Genomic DNA, 23,149 nt, shown 5'->3' with positions numbered 1-23,149 from the left:
CTGTCAATGTCACAGTTGTGGTGGATTGACAAAACACAGCCTCTCTGGGCTAAGAATAAAGCGTCTTCCAAATGGAAACACTTTGATTTAGCAGCAGGAAGAGAAGGCCCACATTCCAGTACTGAGTAGTCTATTACATTCAGCTTTCACAAAGCTCTCTCCCATCCAATTGTCTTGCATTATTCATCTATTGCTTTCTGTCTGCAGTGTGTGGGGTATGTGGATTTCTACAACAACAATATTGTCACTGACATAAAACCTTTCCAGAATACTGTTCACGTTCCCGACACCTTTTTACGTTCACTAGTAAAAAGGAACATACACACACACACACACACGTGCAGTGCAGTGCACACACACACACACACACACACACTTCCGAGAACAGGTCATAAAAGTGATGTGGGTTTTAATTGATACCCCGAGTAACACTAAAACATGGCTATTAACCCAGGAAGATGAACCACGGTGGCCATGTTGGACGCCTTTAACGACGGCCATAACGACAGGGCCAGTGTGATTCTTTATGCTAGATATGGGTGACAGGGAGAAGTTCCATGGTGTCTCTCTCTCAGGGACACTTACAGCCCATTAACCACGGCTCCGCTCACCTGGACGCACAGCAGTTAAACTAACGGATAGGAGGAAGGCGCACACACACATACGTCCTCAGAATAAGCTGTCACACAGAGGGAGAGAGAAAGAGAGAGAGAGAGAAATCTGGGATATGAATTCGATGGAGGGAGGGAGGCAGGGAAGGTAGGAAAGGAGGAGAAACATTTAGTCTTACCAGAGATCTGCATGGGGTTTGGGCCAATCATCTGAAGCAATTCAATAAGACTGACTGAGTTAAAATGCCAGCGGTCCTTCCTTCCATTCTATTACGGAATAAACAAAACATCCCAGGTTTATGGGGAGAGACATCACCAGTCCTCTTTATAAGACAACGCCAATTTCTCTTAAACAGAACCCAAGAACCTCTGGCACCAGGAACTAGACGTCTGTGTCCCGAATGCCAACCTATTCCCTATTTAGTTCACTACTTTTGACCATGGTCCAAAGGGCTTTGGTTAAAAGTAGTGTATTGTGTATGGAATAGGGTGCTATTTGGGATACAGACTAGACGTCTGCAGCAGAGCAGAAAGACTGCTTATGACATCACTTTGCCATTACAGACAGTCAATAAGAGAGAGGGTGGCTGTCATTATTCTCTCGCTAGCTAAGCGCTAAACAAATGTGGTTTTCACAGGCCAATATGATGGCATTAAGGCAGGCTGCTGGCCTCTGGGTCTGGGTCTCAGGTTGCCTGATAAACCACTGCTCCTATCCCCACTGAGGCTCCATAGAGAGGCCGTTAATGCTCTATGCAGACCCCTGAGGAGCACTGTAAAGGGGGAAGACGACCATTCTCCTCCTACCTGACAGGAAAGAAGAGGTCATGCACAGAGGAAATGAGGACCATATACTGGCAATACAGGATGTAGTCACGTACAGTTAGACACACAGGCACACACACACACACACACACACACACACACACACACACACACACACACACACACACACACACACAGCAGTGGATTGTTTCACTCTTTCTTCCCCAAGACATGATCTCTGATACGTGAACAAGGATTAAGACAGATGGAATGTGCCACTCATCAGTCCTGTGGATTTGAAAGTATTCACCCATTCAGCTCCCAGTAATTACAACGGCTCTCCAAGAGATCCGATTTGCTGCTAGCTAGGAGCTTGTTCTACGCAGGGAATTGGAACGACAATAGTACGACTGACAAAGGAATATGGATACTGCTCTTAAAATAGGGGACTAATGCCATTCTTTTGACTGAGTGCACGGCATCCACAGGCTCCTTGGCTAGAGATGTGGGTAAGGTAAATTTAATTATGTTCCTGGCTTTAGATTAGAATAAACTAAACCTCATCCGGCTTACACTGCCTAGGACTTACAAACTCACACACACACACACACACACACACACACACACACACACACACACACACACAAATGTCAAACTGACAGCTATAGCACCAAAAACTATTTTATGACATTTCCCCAGACTTACTGTAGGCCTACCTCATAAATTGTTAAAGCATGTTAAAAGCACAGAGTAGGTAGGCAGATTTTCTGTGGTTAAGACCGGAGCCTGCAGCCCACAGAAAAAGGCCTAGTTGTTGGTGCTGACATCAGCCAATTACAACCAAAACAAACAATGCCTTCCCTGACTACAATACACCTGCTAAAAAAACATCCAGAAACTAGATAATACAGCTGGACTGTACCATTTAGCCTGTATTGATAATCTACAGATGAGAAATACAGGGCATTCGGAAAGTATTCAGACGGCCTTGACTTTTTACACATTTTGTTACGCTACAGCCTTATTCTAAAATGTATTAGATAAAAAAACATTTTCCTCATCAATCTAAACACAATACCCTATAATGACAAAGCGAAATCAGGTTTTTCAACATTTTTGGAAATGTGTTATTATATTATTTATTGAAAATCCAAAACAGAAATGCCTTATTTACATAAGTATTCAGACTCTTTGATATGAGACCCGAAATAGAGCTTAGGTGCATCCTGTTTCCATTGATCATCCTTGATTTGGAAAGGCAGACACCTGTCTATATAAGGTCCCACAGTTGCCAGTGCATGTCAGAGCAAAAAACCAAGCCATGAGGTCAAAGGAATTATCCGTAGAGCTTCAAGGCAGGATTGTGTTGAGGCACAGATCTAGGGAAGGGTACCAAAAAATGTCTGCAGCATTGAAGGTCCCCAAGAACACAGTGGCCGCCATCATTCTTAAATGGAATAAGTTTGGAACCACCAATACGCTTCCTATAGCTGGCCGCCCGGCCAAAATTGAGCAATCGGGGTCAGGGAAGTGACGGTCACACCCAATGGTCACTCTGACTGAGCTCCAGAGTTCCTCTGATGAAATGGGAGAACCTTCCAGAAGGGCAACCATCTCTGCAGCAATCCACCAATCAGACCTTTATGGTAGAGTGGCCAGATGGAAGCCACTCCTCAGTGAAAGGCACATGACAGCCCGCTTAATGTTTGCCAAAAGGCACCTAAAGACTCTCAGACAATGAGAAACAAAATTATATGGTGTGAGGAAACCAAAATTGAACTCTTTGGCCTGAATGCCAAGCATCATGCTTGAAGGAAACCTGGCACCATCCCTACGGTGAAGCATAGTGGTGGCAGCGTCATGCTGTGGGGATGTTTTTCAGTGGCAGGGACTGGGAGACTAGTCAGGATCGAGGGGAAGATGAACGTAGCAAAGTACATAGAGATCCTTGATGAAAACCTGCTCCAGAGTGCTCAGGACCTCAGACTGGGGTGAAGGTTCACCTTCCAACAGGACAACGACACTAAGCACACAGCCAAGACAACACAGGAGTGGCTTCAGGACACGACTCTGAATGTCCTTGAGTGGCCAGCCAGATCTAACATCTCTGGAGAGACTTGAAAATAGCTGTGCAGCGACACTCCCTATCCAACCTGACAGAGCTTGAGAGGATCTGAAGAATGGGAGAAAGTACCCAAATACAGGTGTGCCAAGCTTGCAGCGTCATACCCGAGATGCCATACACGTACCCACATGATGCCATACACGTGGTCTTCCAGGCTGTAATCTCTGCCAAAGGTGTTTCAACAAATACTGAGTAAAGGGTCTGAATACTTTTGTAAATATGATATTTCAAGGTTTGAAAAATATATAAATTAGCAAAGATGTGTAAAAACCTATTTTTGCTTTGTCATTATTGGATACTGTGTGTAGATTGATGACGGGCAGAGGAGGGAGATCTGAATACTTTCTCAATGCATTGTACATTAGATACTGTCTGTGGGGGATTAGATACTGTATGTGGGGGATTAGATACTATATGTGGGGGATTAGGTTTGTTATTGTTTTGGTTGGGAGATGGAACTACAGTATCGGAAAGACAAATGGAATGATATAGAAGATATAGGAAGGGAAAAAAAAGAGAAGAGAGAGGAAGTCATCTGAGGAAGTCATCCGAGGGAGTCATCCGAGGGAGTCATCTGCTTGCTGACGTGCTGTGTGATGAGCCCTCTGTCACCCGCTCTCCTCCTCGATCACCTGCTTTTCAATCACATTTATCACCCAGTCTATTTTTGGTTGCTCTGTGTCGGAGTAGAGGATATCTAAAATGAAACTGGGGATGCTATGTTTGCAGTGGGACCCATGATTAGGTTATGAAATTGGGTTATCCATCATGGGAGAAGTGTCTAGATATTAAAAGGCTCACAGAGATACTGCAGAGCATAGCTACAGTACTAGTCACAAAATAGGAAGAACCTCCTCCTCCCCGTGACCCGGAAACCAAGTCAAAGTGTTCAATCAAAACACTTCTCATGAAGTGCAATTTAGGATGACAATGTAGTTTGTTTGTTTATAGCGTGTGCCGTCAATTATGCAATCTAGCATTAATCTTGATTCACCCAGAATTAAAGTCTTGCATTATTGGTCAGATGCTCGATTAAGTTCTAGGGTCCATACCTGTTAAGAGAAGAGATAGAACGAGGATCGGAAGCGGAATGAAGAGCTCCACCCGCTCTCTTTGCAAGTCTATGGGCCCTATGTACCCTCCCCTTCCGGTATTCAAAAGATGCTAACACCTGCGAAATTGTGATTTGTCCGAATAACCAGTAACTAATGCTGCTGGTTATCTCATCCACTCATGTGTCATGAACAATCTACGGTACAGTCATGTTTACGTACAAGAGATGAATCTAGCCTTGGAAACTGAGCGCCGCTCTTGCTTTGCATTGATGGACTATTCTGAATTAAGAAGCAAAAATAAATGTTTGTGTCTTTACTTGACGGGTAGCGACATAAGGACTTCGAAAACACATTCTTAAGGCATACATTGCTTCACCAGTGCACAATATTGAGCGATGTCAGAGATTCGCCAAAGCCTTTAGATGTGCTGCATGGGATTAACTCTCTATTTACTGCAGCTAAATGCTGAGAATGAACTGCCCTCAGGGTGCACACATCTCGACTAGGCCCCTGCCTCCCTCCAACCCATCCCCTTCATCTTCCAGGGGGCATCGTTCTTTCCTTCCTAAATGAGAACATTCCTTTCATGTTACTGCTGAAAACTCATTATGTGTGGTATAGTCTATCTCTGAGGCAAGGCACCTATTTGAAGGACACTGATAAAATATACTGAACAAAAATATAAACATTTTAAACAGTCAATTGAAATAAATTCATTAGGCCCTAATCTACGGATTTCACATGACTGGAAATACAGATATGCATCTGTTGGTGACAGACACCTTAAAAAAAAGTAGGGGTGTGGATCAGAAAAACATTATCTGGTGTGACCATCATTTGCATCGCATAGAGTTGATCAGGATGCTGATTGTGGCCTGTGTAATGTTGTCCCACTCCTCTTCAAATGGTTGTGCGAAGCTGCTGGAATTGGCGGGAACTGGAACATTCTGTGTGTCATTGTGTTGTGTGAAAAAACTGTACATTTTTAGAGTGGCCTTTTATTGTCCCCGGCACAAGGTGCACCTGTGTAATGATCATGCTGTTCAGCTTCTTAACAAGCCACACCTGTCAGGTGGATGGATTATCTTGGCAGAGGAAAATGCTCACTAGGAGTGATGTAAACGAATTTGTGCACAAAATTGGAGAGAAATACGTTTTTTGTGTGTGTGGAACATCTCAGGGATCTTTTATTTCAGCTCATGAAAGCAACAATTTACATGTTGTGTTTATATTTTTATTCAGTGTACATACTGTACTATGCATTAAAATCAGCTTGATCCATTTAACAGTGAAACACAGATGTTATGTCCCAAATCGCACACTATTCCCTTTATAGTGCACTACTTTTGACCAGGACCCATAGGGCTCTGGTCAAAAGTAGTGCACTATATACTGTAGGGAACAGGGTGCCATTTTGGACACCTACACTGTAGTGTAGGAGCTGGAGATGGGGAGACTTCTCATTCTGGCTGTTTGCTTTCTTAAATTAATGTAATGGTACAAACGGAAGGATAAACTGCCTTTCAGCTCTCCATCTCATCATACGCATCCCACAGGGGCTCTCCTCTCCTCTGCCCTCCCTTCCTCTTCTCCCCTCCCTCCTCTCTTCTCCCCTGCTCTCCTCTGCTCTCCTCTATCCTCCCCTCCCCCTCTCCTCTCCAAAGCAGGGGGAAGAAATGAGCGATAACAGACGTAGAATATAATTCACTTGCTTTGCCTCGAAGATACAAGTTGCTATCTGTGCATAAGCCGGGCGATAAGGCTGATGTACATTTGCTACATTAGAGGCCGAGGTGCTATCGCTGGAATTCAGATAGAGGAGGGAGGGAGGATAGGGTGCATGCACACCACATATGGGTCTATATATGTCTGTGTGTGAGTGTGTGTGTGAGGGGTTTGTGGGTAAATGCACTTACTGTATATAGCATAATGTGTGTGTACTGTACCCGTGTCTATTTCTATGATTTGTTTGTGCACGTGCGTGTGGACTGTGTACTTGAAATGGGGAGAAAAACACCTTTCAGCATCATGACCATAACATCTTATATGTAACAGCCAAACTCACTCTCTCTGCCAACAACATTGACTCACGGGTTACTATGAGTCAAACTGGAAGACAACCTCTCTATACTTCCTATGTTATACATCACATGCCTTCCTCTGAATAGGATCCAAATCCCTTCCATTGAAGAGAAACGGTGCTCCAGACGTTTTCTGTGACACTCGTTTCCCAGCCTCTCAGGGACACACACACACAAGAGTAATGACAAACATTACCAGATGTCAGAGGCAAAGAAAATACTTTCAGAACGCCGCAGCTGAAACGGTGGGGGGGATCCTACAGGTAAATTCAATAAAGCCGTCTTTACTTTACCTATTGTATTACTTGGGAGATGTAGAAAGGAAGAGAGAGAAAGCCTGCATCCCAAATGACACCCTATTCCTTACACAGTGCGCTACTTTTAGCCAGAGCCCAAGGAGCCTTTGTCAAAAGTAGTGCACTATAGAATAGGGTGCCATTTGGGACGGAGGCTAAAGGAGCTGGATGTAATACTTACTGAGAGCATCTTGGAACAACAAGATGCGTTTCAAACAGACAACCATGAATTATACAAGTAAATAACACTGTGTTGCTGCTGTGTAACTGCAATTAACATAGCAGAAGAGCAGACCATTAAGGCAATGTATCTATTACTGCATGGCACGCGCACACACACACACAAATGTTTATTCCCTCGAGGTCGATGAAATAACTTTTTGAACACGTATGTCCTTTAAACAGATGCACTGAGCTCAGCATGTTCATTTGTTTCCATATGAATTATTAAAAGAACGGCTTCTTTAATACAAAAATCGCTCAGGATGCTATCCACAACGTGATAAGAAAACAGCTTTGATTGCATGTTAAATTAACATTTTACCATTAAAATGCACCTGAGATTGATTGTTGATTTGGCGCTAATTGAGCCAAGCAAACAGGCAATACAAAAACCAATAACAAAGCAATCAATGTACATTACAGGGACTTGATTATCTTAAGTAAATTATGTTATAATTGTAGTATGACTATTAATTATTCATATAAGACAACGAGGAAGCATTGAAACAATCATGTTCATTTTACATTTTGGTTATTTAGTAGATGCTCGTATCCAGAGCGACTTACAGGGGCAATTAGAGTTAAGTGCTTTGCTCAAGGGCACGGCGACAGAATATTCACCTAGTCGGCTCGGGGATTCAAACCAGCGACCTTTCGGTGACTGGCCCAATGCTTTTAACCGCTAGGCTACCTGCCGCACTATACCCTATATATACACACTCAATGACATAAAACACGCATGCAAGGACGCTAGGTTATGATGCAGTTGTTAACATTACATGTGTACTGTATGGTGTATGCAGGTGTCTGAACCAGCCATCTTTATGGGGCCAAGCGTTCAACACCCCAACTGGCATTACAACACTTGTGGACAGATACAGATAAGACTGATGCCTACAGTTTCAACCTGGGTTACACTGGAGAATCCATCTAGGTGAGTGATGGTGAGGAGCTGATCTTAATAATAATAATAATAATGCTGATGATGAAGATGAAAAAGAGGGATAAGAACTGGATGAGGAGGAGGAGGAGGGACCCTGATGTCAGACCTACATTAGCAGCTAGCCTGTAGCTCTGCAGAGCAGGGGGTCCTGGCATTAACGAGGATGACGGAGAAGGAGTCCATGTGAGCTGATGAAGAAGTGGGTGAACAAGAGGAAGATGATCCCCGGGGTGGGACCTGCATTAGCAGCCAGCCGGTAGCTCCACTCTACAGGGGGCCTGACATTAACACGGCTGGGCAGCTGTGAAAGAGCCCTGTTTGAGGTGTGAAGAGTGTCTCTCACAGGAGATTAACGTTTTAACGTCCTCACTTCCCTCCCTCCCACCTCACAACCACAACGCTCCCTCTCCAGAATCCCCCAGAAAAATTAAAAAAAAGTTTCTCCACCGGATGAAAAGCTTTGACCTTTTATCAGCTGCAGAAAATGCATTAGCCACTTCATAATCCAATTTATATCACCATGCAAAGTCTGGGTCTGCATGGTGGATTTAGAGGAAAATTAGCAGATAAAAACACCTCGTCACAGTACAGTATGTGTTTCTGCCTCTACAGGTGATGCTCTATGGGTTGTGGCTGGTTCTTTCTCTCTCTCTCTCGCTCTCTCTCTGTGTTTTGCAGGTCCCTCTGGAGCTGCAGACATCTTCAAGGGCTTTCTACCACAAAGCCCGCCACGTCTTACTTCAGACCAGCCCGTCTCTCTCTTCCTCTCCGTCTCTCCATCTCTCTGCCTCTCTCTCACCCCGGCTTTAAGGGGCTTAGAGACTGTATCCCGTAATGGGAGTAGCAGTCAATCAAATCAGTGCGTCAAAAGGTGGCACTTTGTTTCACGCTCCTCTCCTCTCTCCCTAAATCCCATGGAGCCTGGCACCTGTCAGGTTGTCGCTCGAAAAGAAGCAACTCCAACTACCTAAAAACCCAGGGGTCCTTGGTGGGTGGATTGAGCTAGGGCTGACTTGTCAGCTGCCTGTCTAAAAAAAAGAGGTCATGTCTCCAGATACACACAAACTAAAAAAAAAAAACACACAAAAAACTGTTTATATAGCTAGCTATATATATTCTGCGCAGGTAAGTGAAAGAGAGCTCATGACGAATCTGGTATCACTCTAGCAATACACTTCCAAAGTTGAGAAGACTATCGTCCAGCTTTTACAAAAGGCAATAATTACCACAGCCTAATAAACCCGAACTGTGTAAGAAAAAAAACTACTTCCAATTGGTGCCCTTCAGTTTTACAGAGCCTGACAGCGTTGTCAAAACACCTCTCATTTAGCCAGGCCCAATAACACATGGGTCGGTTATAAACAGCCAAATGAGCTCCGTTGTACTGTCGTCCCCTGAAGTGACAGTAAAATGTGATACAGCGTGACATTCAGGATTCAAAGCGCCACGGCTTGGCTCCCCGTATCTTCCAGGGTCTATAAACCTCATGTCTGACTCAGTCTGGCTTTACCGTTACACTGACCTTCCCATTAGGGCACTATTAAAGCCAGGGTCTATTATAGAGCACACACACACACACACACTCAGCCCATGTAAAAAATAAAAGTAGAGACCTTATGGGTCTGGTGCCTCTGGCCTTCGATGCCGCGTTGTGGTTCACACAGACAAATCCACTGTTACTGTGTGTCTGCTCTGCTCCAGAGACCAGCCACAAGCCTGTCCAACTGAACAGCTGAGACATTTGAGTTATTGAGAGACTGTTAGTGGGGGAGACATCTGGTGATCACCATGTGACCTCTGCTGTAGTGTAGTGTTACTAACTGTGAATCAGGAGAATACAACTAGTTCAATGTGAGTGGTACTGTGAAGTTGCGCTCTGTCTCCCGCATGCTAAATGATTATCAGACGAATAGCCTTAACATGGCACTGATAAGATATGGAGAGGAATATAACCTAATGTCAGTCTCTCCAGGTTTAGAGGGTCTCTTTCCAAGACTGCACCAATATTATATACGTTTTTGGCATCTTATATCCTGTGTGCCGCATGCGTGTTTTCATTCATGTCATTGCAAAGGCGTGAATTCGTATTCAGTCCATCCACGATGGGCTAAAATCTGCTGGTCGGTCAAAGAAGGAGCAGGCATTTGGATAAATAACCTTGGCATGCGTGTGCATCAGCACATCCAGTGATATCCTTATTTCATGTTGAATATACATGCACTTGATTTATTTATTGCCTCGACATTAAAGTCGCAACATGGCCCTTTGGTTTAAGTTTGTCGCAGTGAGAAGCCACCAACAGAAGCGTGTGTAATTGTACCCAAACCGGGGTTAAATGCCTAGTTGCCCTTGTCATTCATTCTGGTGACTGACAACACAGAAGCAGTTCCTCTCCCTGGACGAACCTTATCCATTTCCTGACATGTGACCTTCAAACAGGAAGTTCATTCTCCCTGTCACCTCTTCAAAGATGACAATATTTTCCTTTTGGTTGAATTCTGTGAGGCAAACTAAAACTTCAGCAGAGAGGAATGTTTTTCTAACCTTTATGGAAATTAGCACCTCAAAATGTATTTAAAACTGTACTTCAAAATGCCACTTAGCCCACTTTATATTTGAGTAACAGTCAAACGCAATTTGAAATTCTTCAGTGTTCCTTCTTTGTATTTGAGTCTATGAAAGTTCCATTAACTTTAATTTAAAAATGCAAATGACTGTTTATGTTTGTTTTGACAAGGAAAATGATGCCAGTCTTGAATGTGAATGTATTTGCTGTAGTCGTATAAATGCTGAGCCTTTGAGCTAAGTAAAAATGAATGCATATTATTCATCTCGCAGACACACAGACAAATATTACAGGCATTCCACTGAGGCTGGCATACATGAGATATGCAAATCAGCCAGAGGTGCAAAACCAAAAACGCACCTCTAACATAGGGTGCATATTTAATATCAAATCCAAACAATGCAACGATAGCAGCTACAGACAGAATTCTGGTACCTATTTTGACTTATGAATATTTTAGACTCAGACACCCAGTCTCCATACCGAAAATTACTTATGTTTCAGCTTTAATCTCACTGTACTAAAATAAGCCTATATGAATGTTGTTATTGGAATCAAACATAACCCTATGAAACAAGTGGCCCCAAATAAGAGGGCAACTTTAAAAGAAAGTCTCAACTCCAGAGAGATCTACCGTCTGGCGAGCTTCTACCAGGGCTAATGTATTCATGCTACTGTGCAAGCGACATCTCACCAATTTGTACGGAGGGAAGAAACATTACAGTGTTCCTGTGAAACATGGAGCGCTACCACACGCACACACACACGCACACACACGCACGCACACACACACACACACACACACAGCACTTCCAAACAGCGAAATCAAGATTTGGCAAAGTCTGAGTAATGACAAGCAGCCATTTAGCTAGTATACTGGAGAAAATCAGAGAGAGAGAGAAAGGGAGAGAGAACGGGAGAGAGAAAGAGAGAGAAAGGGAGAGAGAGAAAGAGAAAGGGAGCGAGAGAAAGAGAAAGGGAGAGAGAGAGAGAGAGAAAGGGAGAGAGTGAGAGAAAGGGAGAGAGAGAAAGGGACAGAGAGAGAGAGAGAGAAAGGGAGAGAGAGAGAGAGAAAGAGAGAGAGGGGTAATCGTGCATCTGCTTGTGCATCGCTAACTCTTGTTTTCTCAGTAAGCTGAAACATTTCTATAAATAGGTCTAAGTGTCACTGAGGAAAATGAATTCACCATGAAGCCACCAGGAGCTACTCCAGCCGTCTGGTAATCACACATCACAGGGGGATGACAAGATACTCAGAAACTCTTAGTAGAACAATGACAGTTGGTTTCAAAATGTCATTTTATTATCAAAACCAACGCCATTCATTGAATGCCATCGTCAAGAAACAAGTATCACGAAGACCAAAAATATTTGATTTATGCTAAGAGTTGTAGTATTGTTGAGTATGTTAAGAATTGTTTTCCCCGCCAACCATACGTCTTATCAATACGGTCATAGTCAGTGTCAGGATTGGTGCTGTTTCACTGGCCACTATGAGACAACAATATCCTCAAGAAACATATGCTACTATCTACCCACACTGACCTTCAAATCAGACATATGGACTGATGGCCTTTCCTAAGCCCAGAAACTATTGGAACATGGATTTAGCAGGTTAATAGAGGGTTGGATAACCTTGTCATATCTACTGGGCTGTCATAGTATGGCAGTCGGGAATGATTTCTCATTGGTAGTCTCGACACAGACACATTCACAGACGCGCTAGCCCACGCACACATGCTCACACACAAGCACACACATTCCTACTGGAACAATCTCCCTCCATAGTTCAGAAAGTAGTAGCCAAAAGTGTGTCTACGTGTCCACGTCACACATGTGCAGATACACTACATGACCAAAAGTACATGGACACCACTATTCTGGGAAGGATTTTCCACTAGATGTTGGAACATTGCTCCGGGGACTTGCTTCCATTCAGTCACAAGAGCATTACTGAGGTTGAGCTCTGATGAGCGATTAGGCCTGGCACGCAGTCGGCGTTCCAATTCATCCCAAAGGTGTTCGATGGGATTGAGGTCAGGGCTCTGTGCAGGCCAGTCAAGTTCTTCCACACCAATCTCGATAAACCATTTCTGCATGGACCTCGCTTTGCTCACGGGGGCATTGTCATGCTGAAACAGGAAAGGGCCTTCCCCAAACTGTTGCCACAAAGTTGGAAGCACAGAATCGTCTAGAATGTGATTGTATGCTGTAACATTAAGATTTCCCTTCACTGGAACTAAGGGGCCCAAACTATGAAAAACAGCCCCAGACCATTATTCCTCATTTAGCAAACGTTACAGTTGGGCACTATGCATTGGGGCAGGTAGCATTTTCCTGTCATCCGCCAAACCCAGACTCGTCTGTTGCACTGCCAGATGGTGAAGCGTGATTCATCACTCGAGAGAACGCGTTTCCACTGCTCCAGAGTCCAATGGCGGTGAGCTTCACACCACTCCAGTGGAGAGGCATTGTGCATGGTGATCTTAGGCTTGTGTGCGGCTGCTCGGCCATGGTAACCCTTTTCATGTAGCTCCCAACGAACAGTTCTTGTGCTGACGTTGCTTCCAGAGGCAGAATGGAACTCAGTAGTGAGTGTTGCAACCGAGGACAGACTATTTTTACGAGCTACGCGCTTCAGCACTCGGCGGTCCTGTCCTGTGAGCTTGTGTGGCCTACTACTTTGAGGCTGAGCCATTGTTGCTCCTAGATGTTTCCACTTAATAACAGCCCTTAAAGCTGACCTGGGAAGAAGCTCTAGCAGGGCAGAAATTTCACGAACTGACTTGTTGGAAAGATGACATCCTATGACGGTGCCACGTTGAAAGTCACTGAGCTCTTCAGTAAGGCCATTCTACTGTCAATGTTTGTCTATGGAGATTGCATGGCTGTGTGCTCGATTGTAGACATCTGTCAGCAACGGGTGTGGCTGAAATAGCCAAATCCACTCATTTGAAGGGGAGTCCACATACTTGTGTATATATGGTGCATGTGTACCACGTCATTGCCCTCTCTCTGCTGTGTCCACTGAGCCGTTGGGCCTCATTGGATAACTCTGGGCAGGCCTCTCGTAAGCTGTCACTCAAATGTGAGGGGCTGAACTAAGCATTGTCTAGAACTGGAATTGTAAGGGAGATGGTCCACGTGGGGAGAAATGTATGCAAAATGGCGCGGCACAGCATAAACAACTCAGGATTTCGTGGCTAATTGAGGAGAGACAGTAATTCTTCATGTATGAACTACACACTGACACATCCAGCCCAAAGCGGGAGGTTAAAAAATACTTTCTTAGTCGCCAAAGTACCGGAGCACGTCTTAAATATCAGATTGTAGAGAGCGGTGAGAAATGCAACTGAGGCATTTCCATGCAGAACTTTGGTCCCTCAACATGACATGCTTTTTACCATATTTATGAAACTTGTGTTTGTGATAAATATTTGCCTTCCTTCCTTTTTTTGTTTTGGGAAACTAAAGCAGTTCCCATCATCAGCTAGTGGGGAACTGAAAACACAGCATTTTTGCCAAACAAAAAGACTCCAAGCATTGGATGCTTTTAACAGATCACTGGCAATGTGTCAGTAATACAATGTCTGTGTCCCAAATGACACGCTATTCCCTGAACTTTATAGGCCCTGGTCAAAAGTAGTGCACTATGAAGGGAATAGGGTTCATTTGTAATAAACCAATGTACTACCAACAAAAGCCAGAGTAAAGAAAACGAACTCAAAAAGCCCAAGCACATAGAAGCATAGCAGCATCTTCAAAATAGCTCTTCAGAATACCAATGCCTTCCTCACACTAATTAACATAGCTAAACAATGTAATAATACCAAGCTGGATTCTTTTATCACATCATATATTCCTGTTGACTCCTGGGTTTATAGATGACCTTCTCCCTTATTGGCCGGAGAAGCTTTACTGACAGTGGTGTGTGTGTGTGTTGTGTGTGTGTGTGTGTGTGTGTGTGCGCACGCATTGACAGTGATGCAGAGCGCCACCAGACAAGGTGTGTGGAAGCAGGGGAGGATTAGACATGACCCTGGACAATAAAAGTGAGCGTTGTTCTGATATTACATTTTTCACACCCTGAGAACAGAATTATTGACGGATTTGCCCCCACTGTAAGAAGCCACAGTCTACCTGGGTCTCGCAGTGCCTAGGGGACACAGTGTAAAAACCTGCCTGAGGTATTCTTGCACAGTATGTGTGACATGTGTGACAAATAAAACAATTTGAAAAGGAGAAAGAAATACAGACACCCCATCTTTTATAAATGAGGTTTAAATGGAAGACTGTGGTTGTGTGTGTCTGGCTGTGTGCATTGTAGATGAGCCAGGTGGTGATGGTGGCGCTGGTGGTCTGTTGCTTTTGATGGTGTTGTTGGGTTTATTTGTTGGTGCTGTTTTTTATGGTTTTGTCGGTTTTGGGTGGTGGTGGTGTTGTTGATGGTGTTGTTGGTTTTGGGTGGTGGTGATGTTGATAGTGTTGTTGGTTATGGGTGGTGGTGGTGTTGATGGTGTTGTTGGTTTTGGGTGTGGTGGTTGTGGTGTTGATGGTGTTGTTGGTTTTGGGTGGTGGTGTTGATGGTGTTGTTGGTTTTGGGTGGTGGTGGTTGTGGTGTTGAGGGTGTTGTTGGTTTTGGGTGGTGGTGGTGGTGGTGTTGATGGTGTTGTTGGTTTGGGGTGGTGGTGGTTGTGGTGTTGTTGGTTTTGGGTGGTGGTTGTGGTGTTGATGGTGTTGTTGGTTTTGGGTGGTGGTTGTGGTGTTGATGGTTTGTTTGGGGTGGTGGTGGTTGTGGTGTTGATAGTGTTTTTGGTTTTGGGTGGTGGTGATGTTGATAGTGTTTTTGGTTATGGGTGGTTGTGGTGTTGATGGTGTTGTTGGTTTTGGGTGGTGGTGGTTGTGGTGTTGTTGGTTTGGGGTGGTGGTGGTTGTGGTGTTGATGGTGTTGTTGGTTTTGGGTGGTGGTTGTGGTGTTGATGGTGTTGTTGGTTTTGGGTGGTGGTTGTGGTGTTGATGGTGTTGTTGGTTTTGGGTGGTGGTTGTGGTGTTGATGGTGTTGTTGGTTTTGGGTGGTGGTGGTGGTGGTGTGGATGGTGTTGTTGGTTTGGGTTGGTGGTGTTGATAGTGTTGTTGGTTTTGGGTGGTGGTGGTTGTGGTGTTGATGGTGTTGTTGGTTTTGGGTGGTGGTTGTGGTGTTGATGGTGTTGTTGGTTTTGGGTGGTGGTTGTGGTGTTGATGGTGTTGTTGGTTTTGGGTGGTGGTTGTGGTGTTGATGGTATTGTTGGTTTTGGGTGGTGGTTGTGGTGTTGATGGTGTTGTTGGTTTTGGGTGGTGGTGGTGGTGGTGTGGATGGTGTTGTTGGTTTGGGTTGGTGGTGTTGATGGTGTTGTTGGTTTTGGGTGGTGGTGGTGTTGTTGATGGTATTGTTGGTTTTGGGTGGTGGTGGTGTTGATGGTGTTGTTGGTTTTGGGTGGTGGTGGTGTTGATGGTGTTGTTGGTTTTGGGAGGTGGTGGTGGTGTTGTTGTTGATGGTGTTGTTGGTTGTGGGTGGTGGTGTTGTAGGAGATGGAGGTGAGGTGAGGTGTTGCTGTTGTTGATGATGCTGTTAGTTGCTGGCTGTTTTTGGAGTTGCTGGTGTAGGTATTGGATAGCGGTGCCCCCTACCTGTCAGCTGAGGGAGGGTGTCCGTTGCGAGGCTTGTTGACCTGAGCATAGAGGGCTTCCAGGTCAGGCTGGTCTGGACCGCTGTCCTGGGGGGGCTGGGGCCCTTGGTGGGGCTCCTGTCTGCTGTCTTCGGATGACCCGTCCAGGGAGCCGATGCCTGCGTAGGGGTGTTCCTCGTCCTCATTGGAGCTGAAGGTGCAGTTCAGGTTGGGGTTGATGTCCAGGATCTCAGCGTACTCCCTCTCCCTTGCCACCGACGCTTGACGTTCACGGAACTCCCTCGTCTTCGCCTGGATCCTGGAGAGGAGGGACGGAGAGAGGTAGGGAGAAGGGACAGAGAGAGACAGGGAGCGAGGGGGGATGGAGAGAGGCAGGGAGGGAGAGAGAGAGATGGGGGAGAGAGAGAGATAGAGAGAGAGAGATGGGGAGAGAGAGAGATGGGGGGGAGAGAGAGATAGAGAGAGAGAGATGGGGAGAGAGAGAGATGGGGGAGAGAGAGAGATAGAAAGATGGGGGAGAGAGAGAGAGAGAGATATGGGGGAGAGAGAGAGAGAGATGGGGGAGAGAGAGAAAGATGGGGGAGAGAGACATGGGGAGAGAGAGAGGGAGAGAGATATGGGGAGAGCGAGAGAGAGATGGGGAGAGAGAGAGAGAGAGAGAGAGAGAGAGAGAGAGGTAGGGAGGAGGGATGGAGAGAGACAGGGAGGGAGGGGGTATGGAGAGAGGCAGGGAGGGAGAGAGAGAGATGGGGGAGAGAGAGAGATAGAGAGAGAGATGGGGAGAGAGAGAGAGAGATGGGGGAGAGAGAGAAAGATGGGGGAGAGAGAGATGGGGAGAGCGAGTGAGATGGGGAGAGAGAGAGAGAGAGAGAGAGAGAGAGAGAGATGGGGAGAGCGAGAGAGAGAGAGAGATGGGGAGAGAGAGAGAGATGGGGAGAGATGGGGAGAGCGAGAGAGCGAGAGAGAGAGAGAGAGAGAGAGAGGGGGGGGAGGAAAAGGTCAGCAGTGCTATAACTCAATATTTCATACTGTTATTTAGGGAATAAAACACATGAAAGCCATTGTAAGGATGCCTGAAAAGAGGGTTGGTTTTTGAAATGGGGCATTTAAGGGGCTGGTATCGGCTGGGGGAAATCGGGAAAGGTTAGGGAGCTTCAAGCTGAGTCTTAAAAGGTCCCAAATGGAACCCCATTCCCTATATGGTGAACTACTTTTGACCAGAGCCCTAAGGGCCCTGTCCGACAGTAATACACTATGTAGGGTGCTAGGGTGCCATTTGGGATATAACCCATGATACTCTGTTCGTTTCATAGTGTCTGCAGACACTACACATTGCAGCCTTTTCAAATTCAACAACAACATTCCTACTTAAGTCTATCTACCTCCCACCTCTATCGCAGGGCTCTTCCTCCATCTCATTGGGCTATTCCTAACATCTTAACCTGTTTTTCTTTCCCCCAGAAAAGAGAAGATAAGTCTAATGGAGGACAGACAGCATGCTGAGTTATTCAGATGAGTGGCCGGTGGAGTGCTGCGAGGCATCCCAATAGGCACCATATTCCCTATGCAGTCCACTACGTTTGACCAGGGCCCATAGCGCTCTGTGTAGGGAATATGGAACTATTTGGGACACAGACGTGGAGTGGCCATCCAGACCATGGTTGGAAGGGGATCTTCCTGAGGAGTGTATAGATCCCTCCCCTGGGTCCTCTAACCAGAGAGAAAACAGGCCGTCTCTGATCTCTCCTCCAACTCCTCTTCCACCCGGACGCTGTTCTCTTCTTCCTCCCCCGCCCCAGCTCCCTGGGAACTCTTCCCTCTTTCCTTCCACACAACAGGGCCTTTCAGGGCCTTTCCTGCCTCATACAGTTGACCTGGACTATGAATGCCTGCCTCTCCTTCCATGGAAAACAAGACCCAGGCGTACAGGGGGGAGTGAGGGGTGAAAGGTGATCTGGAGCTGTGGGAAAGGGACAGGGGTAACAGAGGAGCAGTGGTGAAGACAGAGGGATGAACCCCTGCTGGTGTCCCTGCATGGCAGCACTGCAGCAGTCACCAGCCTGGGTAGTAGATCCAGATGCTGTGTGCTACCAGCACATACTTATGTACCGGTATGCACGCACGCACACACGCACACACACGCCCACACACACGCCCGCCCACACACACACACACACACGCGCGCGCGCCCACACGCCCATGTAAGAACATGCAGGTACAAGTATGCAAACACACACGCACGTACAGTAGGCACACGCACGTACTGTACGAACACGCATGCACGTAAACACACACACATCCCCACCCACCAACACACACCACAATTTATTCCAACACTCTCCCAGGCTCTAAGTGGGGGTCATCTCACCTCCCAGTCTGTGGGATATTCCATATTTCCCCCATTACCTCAGGTCATAGCTAACCTCTGAACCCCATCGGCTATCCTTCACAGATGATTGACAGCATTGCCGTGGTAACAAGGCTGGAATCAGTGAGTTCTCATGGGTCTGTATATTGTATATTATAATAAGTGTAATCACATTCCAAACAATGACTATTTATCTATGCCACAATAACCTAATTCCAAAAGGATTGGCTCGTTTATTTTTAGCCATGGAAATCCCATTATCTCAGAATGATCAGAAGGATTACATTTTGAGGGTATTGTGCTCACATGACGTTCCATGTCATTTATACACTCCTCAGCCTTGTCCACGATGTGTATTTGTATTTGTCAAAATAATATACATTTATTATATAAATCCCATCCCTTCAGTGCAGTCCCTTCTGTGTCCCAAATGACACCCTATTCCCTATGGGTCCTGGCCAAAAGTAGCGCACTACATACGGAATAGGGTGCCATTTGGGAGACAGCCTCTTATTGTACAGCACACACAACCTTGTGGGTGTCAGAAACAGAGTGATATAGATTAGTTCCCGCCACAGCAGTCTCATCTCATCTCGGCACCTGCCCAAACTGATGTCACACCCCTGCCAGTAAGACCAGACAATGATGTTATGACAGGTTTTTACGAAAACCCAGTGGGAATTCAAGGCTTTAGGCTCTTCACCGACTAATCAAATTCATAAAAATACAATATCAGTGTTCAAATGGGATAATGGGTGGAGCGGCAAGACTGGCGACATTAGACTGCATGGCACAGACAGACAGTACAGATAGACAGGACAGACAGATAATGACAGACAGACAGACAATGACAGACAATGACAGACAGGCAGGCAGGACAGATAGACAGGACAGATTGACAGGACAGACAGACATGACGAATAGACAGGACAGACCAGACAGGCAGGAGAGAGAGAGAGAGAGATAGAGAGAGAGAGAGAGAGGACAGAGACAGAGAGAGAGAGAGAGAGAGGACAGAGACAGAGACAGACAGAGACAGATACAGAGACAGAGACAGAGAGAGAAAGACCTTCACCCTCAGATCAGATGGCTCAGCACCTCTAGCTGAGGGCCAACCAACAGCAGCCAGATTGCCTACAATGCCAGTGTAACATGACAGTCATCTCCATATTCAACCGGTGTGATGTCTCACACACGCTGACCAGCTCACAACCAGGGTTCCATGGCACATTTCCCCCCTATTTGAACCCCTGTGCCATGTGCTGGGTAGGCCCCATGTGCTCGCTTGGTCAGTGTAGTAGGGTAACTGCCCCCCCACCACACCCCTACCCTCCCATTGCCCAGCCTTAACTCCATTACGTAATTAATGACCCAGTGTGGTGTTGACATGAAGAAGAGCTCTGCCTACACTAAGCACTCCATTACTGCATTACCCTTAATTAACTAGGCAGTGTCTCTCCTCTCTACTGTGGTCTCTCTCACCTCTCCTGTCTCTTTACTCCCCTCTCTTCTTAACATGTTCCCTCCTCTATTTCTCCACTCCTCTCTATTCTCTCTCCTCTTATCTCCTTTCTCTTCTTTCCTCTGTTGTCTCTCCTTAGTCTCTAGTCTGTCTTCTCTTCACCTCTACTCCCCCTTACATTTTCCTTACTAATTTCTCCTCTGTTTTACAGGACAAACTGGCTCAAAGGGATGTTTTGGGAAACAATGCAAGGGAAATGGAAAATGGAATTTCCGCTTCGCCCAGGATGCTCTAGATACTGTAATGCAAGGGATTATGGCAAGTCAGGAGTTTATCATTGAGGTTTTGACTGACAATCTCTTAAAACACGTTTGCCAGGTTTCTTTCCTCAATTTCAGGTAAGTGGCTTCCTTCTTCATTTGTCGTCTTTGTTGCTGTTAGAAGAGAGCTCTTTAGCATCACACAACTAGCACACACACACACATCACAATTAAAACCACAAGTTTCCCCTCAACGGTAAACAACTCAGAAGTGTGAGTCACTGCATTAAGTTGAGAGGAGAATCCGCCATGTTTATTTCATTTTGAAAGAGAAAGTTAGGAGAGAGTTGAAGCTGCAGAGCGAGCGGTGCACTACTGACAAGTAGGTCCTTCTTCTGTGCGCTGAATAAATCGGAGTGTTTATCAAACAAGTCTGTGTAATTCTGGACAGATGAAGCCAATGCACCCTCCTCCGTATGTCTTTCAATGGGGGGGTGGGAGGCGGGAGCGAGGGAGGAGGCGGCTGCTTTTTTCAAACGCTCATTACCAAGTCTGCACTTCCAGAGTTCCACTTGGAGAGAGTCTGGCTGATCAATATGCTTGGTAGCAGAGGCGGGATGAAACAGAATGCATTGCTTTCTTTAGTAACTCTTGTAGACATCTTGCATATATTCTTTCTCTCCCCCCCCTACAAAAGTACAATCTTGTGTGCAAAGGACTGTGCTCCCATTAAGACTGATGGACAGACTTTTTGGTTGACACTTGATTTGACATCATTTTATCAGGCAAACAATTTGGCACAATTCAATTCTGTAATAATCACATGTAGCTTGCTGCAGAGTATCAATTATCAAATTAATTGAGTATCAAATAATTACAAATATAATCAGGCCTGCAATCAGTTCCTTTGACCTCTCATCGAACTCAACATGTTAATGACGACAGACAGCAACACTTTACAAAAAAATTCAATAACGAAGCCAATTATTTGGTAAAACAATTACTGTTATGAAGGGATCAGCTGAGATAATGACTAACACACATTAACTTAGTGCAGTAACAAGTTATGAAGTACCTGCTGCGTAATTACAGACACTGTAATTAGTAAGACATTAACACAAGTTTCATTTCTAATCTCATTGAACGGAGGAAAGTCGCACACTTTGTGTACTCTCAACTGACGTGTCAGTACTAATTCTAGAATAGAAACGTTGTTGTCGTTGTGGTGGCTTAATTCCTCAAAACCAACCAGCCACACTGATGTGATGCTGAGGTCTATAGTATTACATGAATACAGGGTCCATTTGCATTCTAAAATAAGGAAATGGAAGACTAGTTGATCTTGCAGCTCCTCGTTCCTTGAAACCCGACCAACCACACTTGTGCCGTGTGATGCTACTGTAACTGCTGACTGACTAAACTACATAACCGGAGCAGTATACCTTGTCTTTGGTTGGCTGGCATCAGCAGGAAACCAAACAAACAGGCAGGCGTGGTGGAAACAGCCAAACAGGCACTACAAGGCTTCCGGTCTGGGAGCAGTGTGAGATGAAGGGATGGAGGAGTGGAGGAGTGTGAGCCACTGATTAGAAGCTCAGAGGAGCCAACCAGATAAGAGAAGGGACATCATAATCTCACGCCACAGTCACAGAGAGAGAGAGAAATAGTGAGAGAAATAGAGGGAGAGAGGGGGGGAGAAACAGAGAGAAGGGGGGGCAGAGAGAGGGGGGAGAAACAGAGTGAGGGGGGGAGAAACAGAGAGAGAGAGGGGGGGAGAAACAGAGAGAAGGGGGGGAAGAGAGAGGGGGGGGAGAAAGAGAGAGAGAGGGGGGTGAGAAACAGAGGGGGGGAGAGAGGGGGGGAAGAGAGGGGGGGAGAAAGAGATAGGGGTGAGAAACAGAGGGGGGGGGGGGAGAAAGAGAGAGGGGGGGAGAAACAGAGAGAGAGAGGGGGGGTTGAGAAACAGAGGGGGGGGACAAAGAGGGGGGGGGGGGGGGGTGAAGGAAGGGTTGCAGTTGGATACAGTTTAAGACAGAGGCAGCAGACACCAGCAGGTTGCTACTGTGTGGGGGGTTTAGATCTGGCTTCAGACAGATGCTCTGGTAAACTGACAAAACAATGAGACAATCCCAATCTCAGCACACCAGGAGGCATGAAAGGGAATAATGCATATCCTCCTCTTGGAATCTCTCTGCTTGATTGACGGCAGGCCACACTAAACCCCAGGCACTGAGAGAGAGAATCAGGGTGTTCAAAGGGATTGGCCTGAGCAAGCAATCTAGGAATCGCCTTGTATCGCAAATAACCCCTCATTATAAAGATGAGTGATCCTGTACCTTACCTTGCTCAAACGGATCCCCTGAAACACACGGACTCTCTGCACTATTCCTACCCCATCCAACCTGCATGGTACCAATCAAAGAGAATCATGCTAGTCCCTCAGTGTGGTGCAATCAGGTAGAGAAGCCAGCGGTTGTCCACAGGCATAAAGCCTTGTAATGGCTGTTGTGCTGAGGGCGGTGTGTTTGTGTATGTGTGTGTGTGTGTTTGTGTATGTGTGTGTATGTACGTGTGTGTGTGTGTGTGTGTGTGTGGCTGTAGAGGGCCTCTCCAGCTAGGTCTTAATGAAGCGCTTGATGAGGAATAGTAGTCTGCTGAACAGCAACACAGGTGGCAGGCAGGCAGGCAGTTGCATATCATTTGTGAGATTATAGCAAAACAAATGGTGC

At 45.8% G+C, this 23,149-nt stretch overlaps 1 protein-coding gene across 4 annotated transcripts in view; it reads right to left on the bottom strand.

The window, feature by feature from the left end:
* LOC110535542 (partitioning defective 3 homolog) overlaps window positions 1–23,149 on the bottom strand; it is a 542,091-nt gene that overhangs the window by 105,142 nt on the left and 413,800 nt on the right. For all 4 annotated transcript variants that reach the window (XM_036935238.1, XM_036935240.1, XM_036935237.1 and 1 more), the window contains one exon: window positions 16,332–16,628. In XM_036935238.1, the coding sequence (XP_036791133.1) occupies window positions 16,332–16,628 (297 nt within the window). The remainder of the gene's footprint in view (window positions 1–16,331; window positions 16,629–23,149) is intronic.

The sequence above is a fragment of the Oncorhynchus mykiss genome, chromosome 11 (assembly GCF_013265735.2).
Source record: "Oncorhynchus mykiss isolate Arlee chromosome 11, USDA_OmykA_1.1, whole genome shotgun sequence".
In the NCBI taxonomy this organism is placed as follows: Eukaryota; Metazoa; Chordata; class Actinopteri; order Salmoniformes; family Salmonidae; genus Oncorhynchus; species Oncorhynchus mykiss.
Note: the sequence above shows the minus strand (reverse complement) of the source record. Positions and strands in the feature narration are given on the sequence as shown.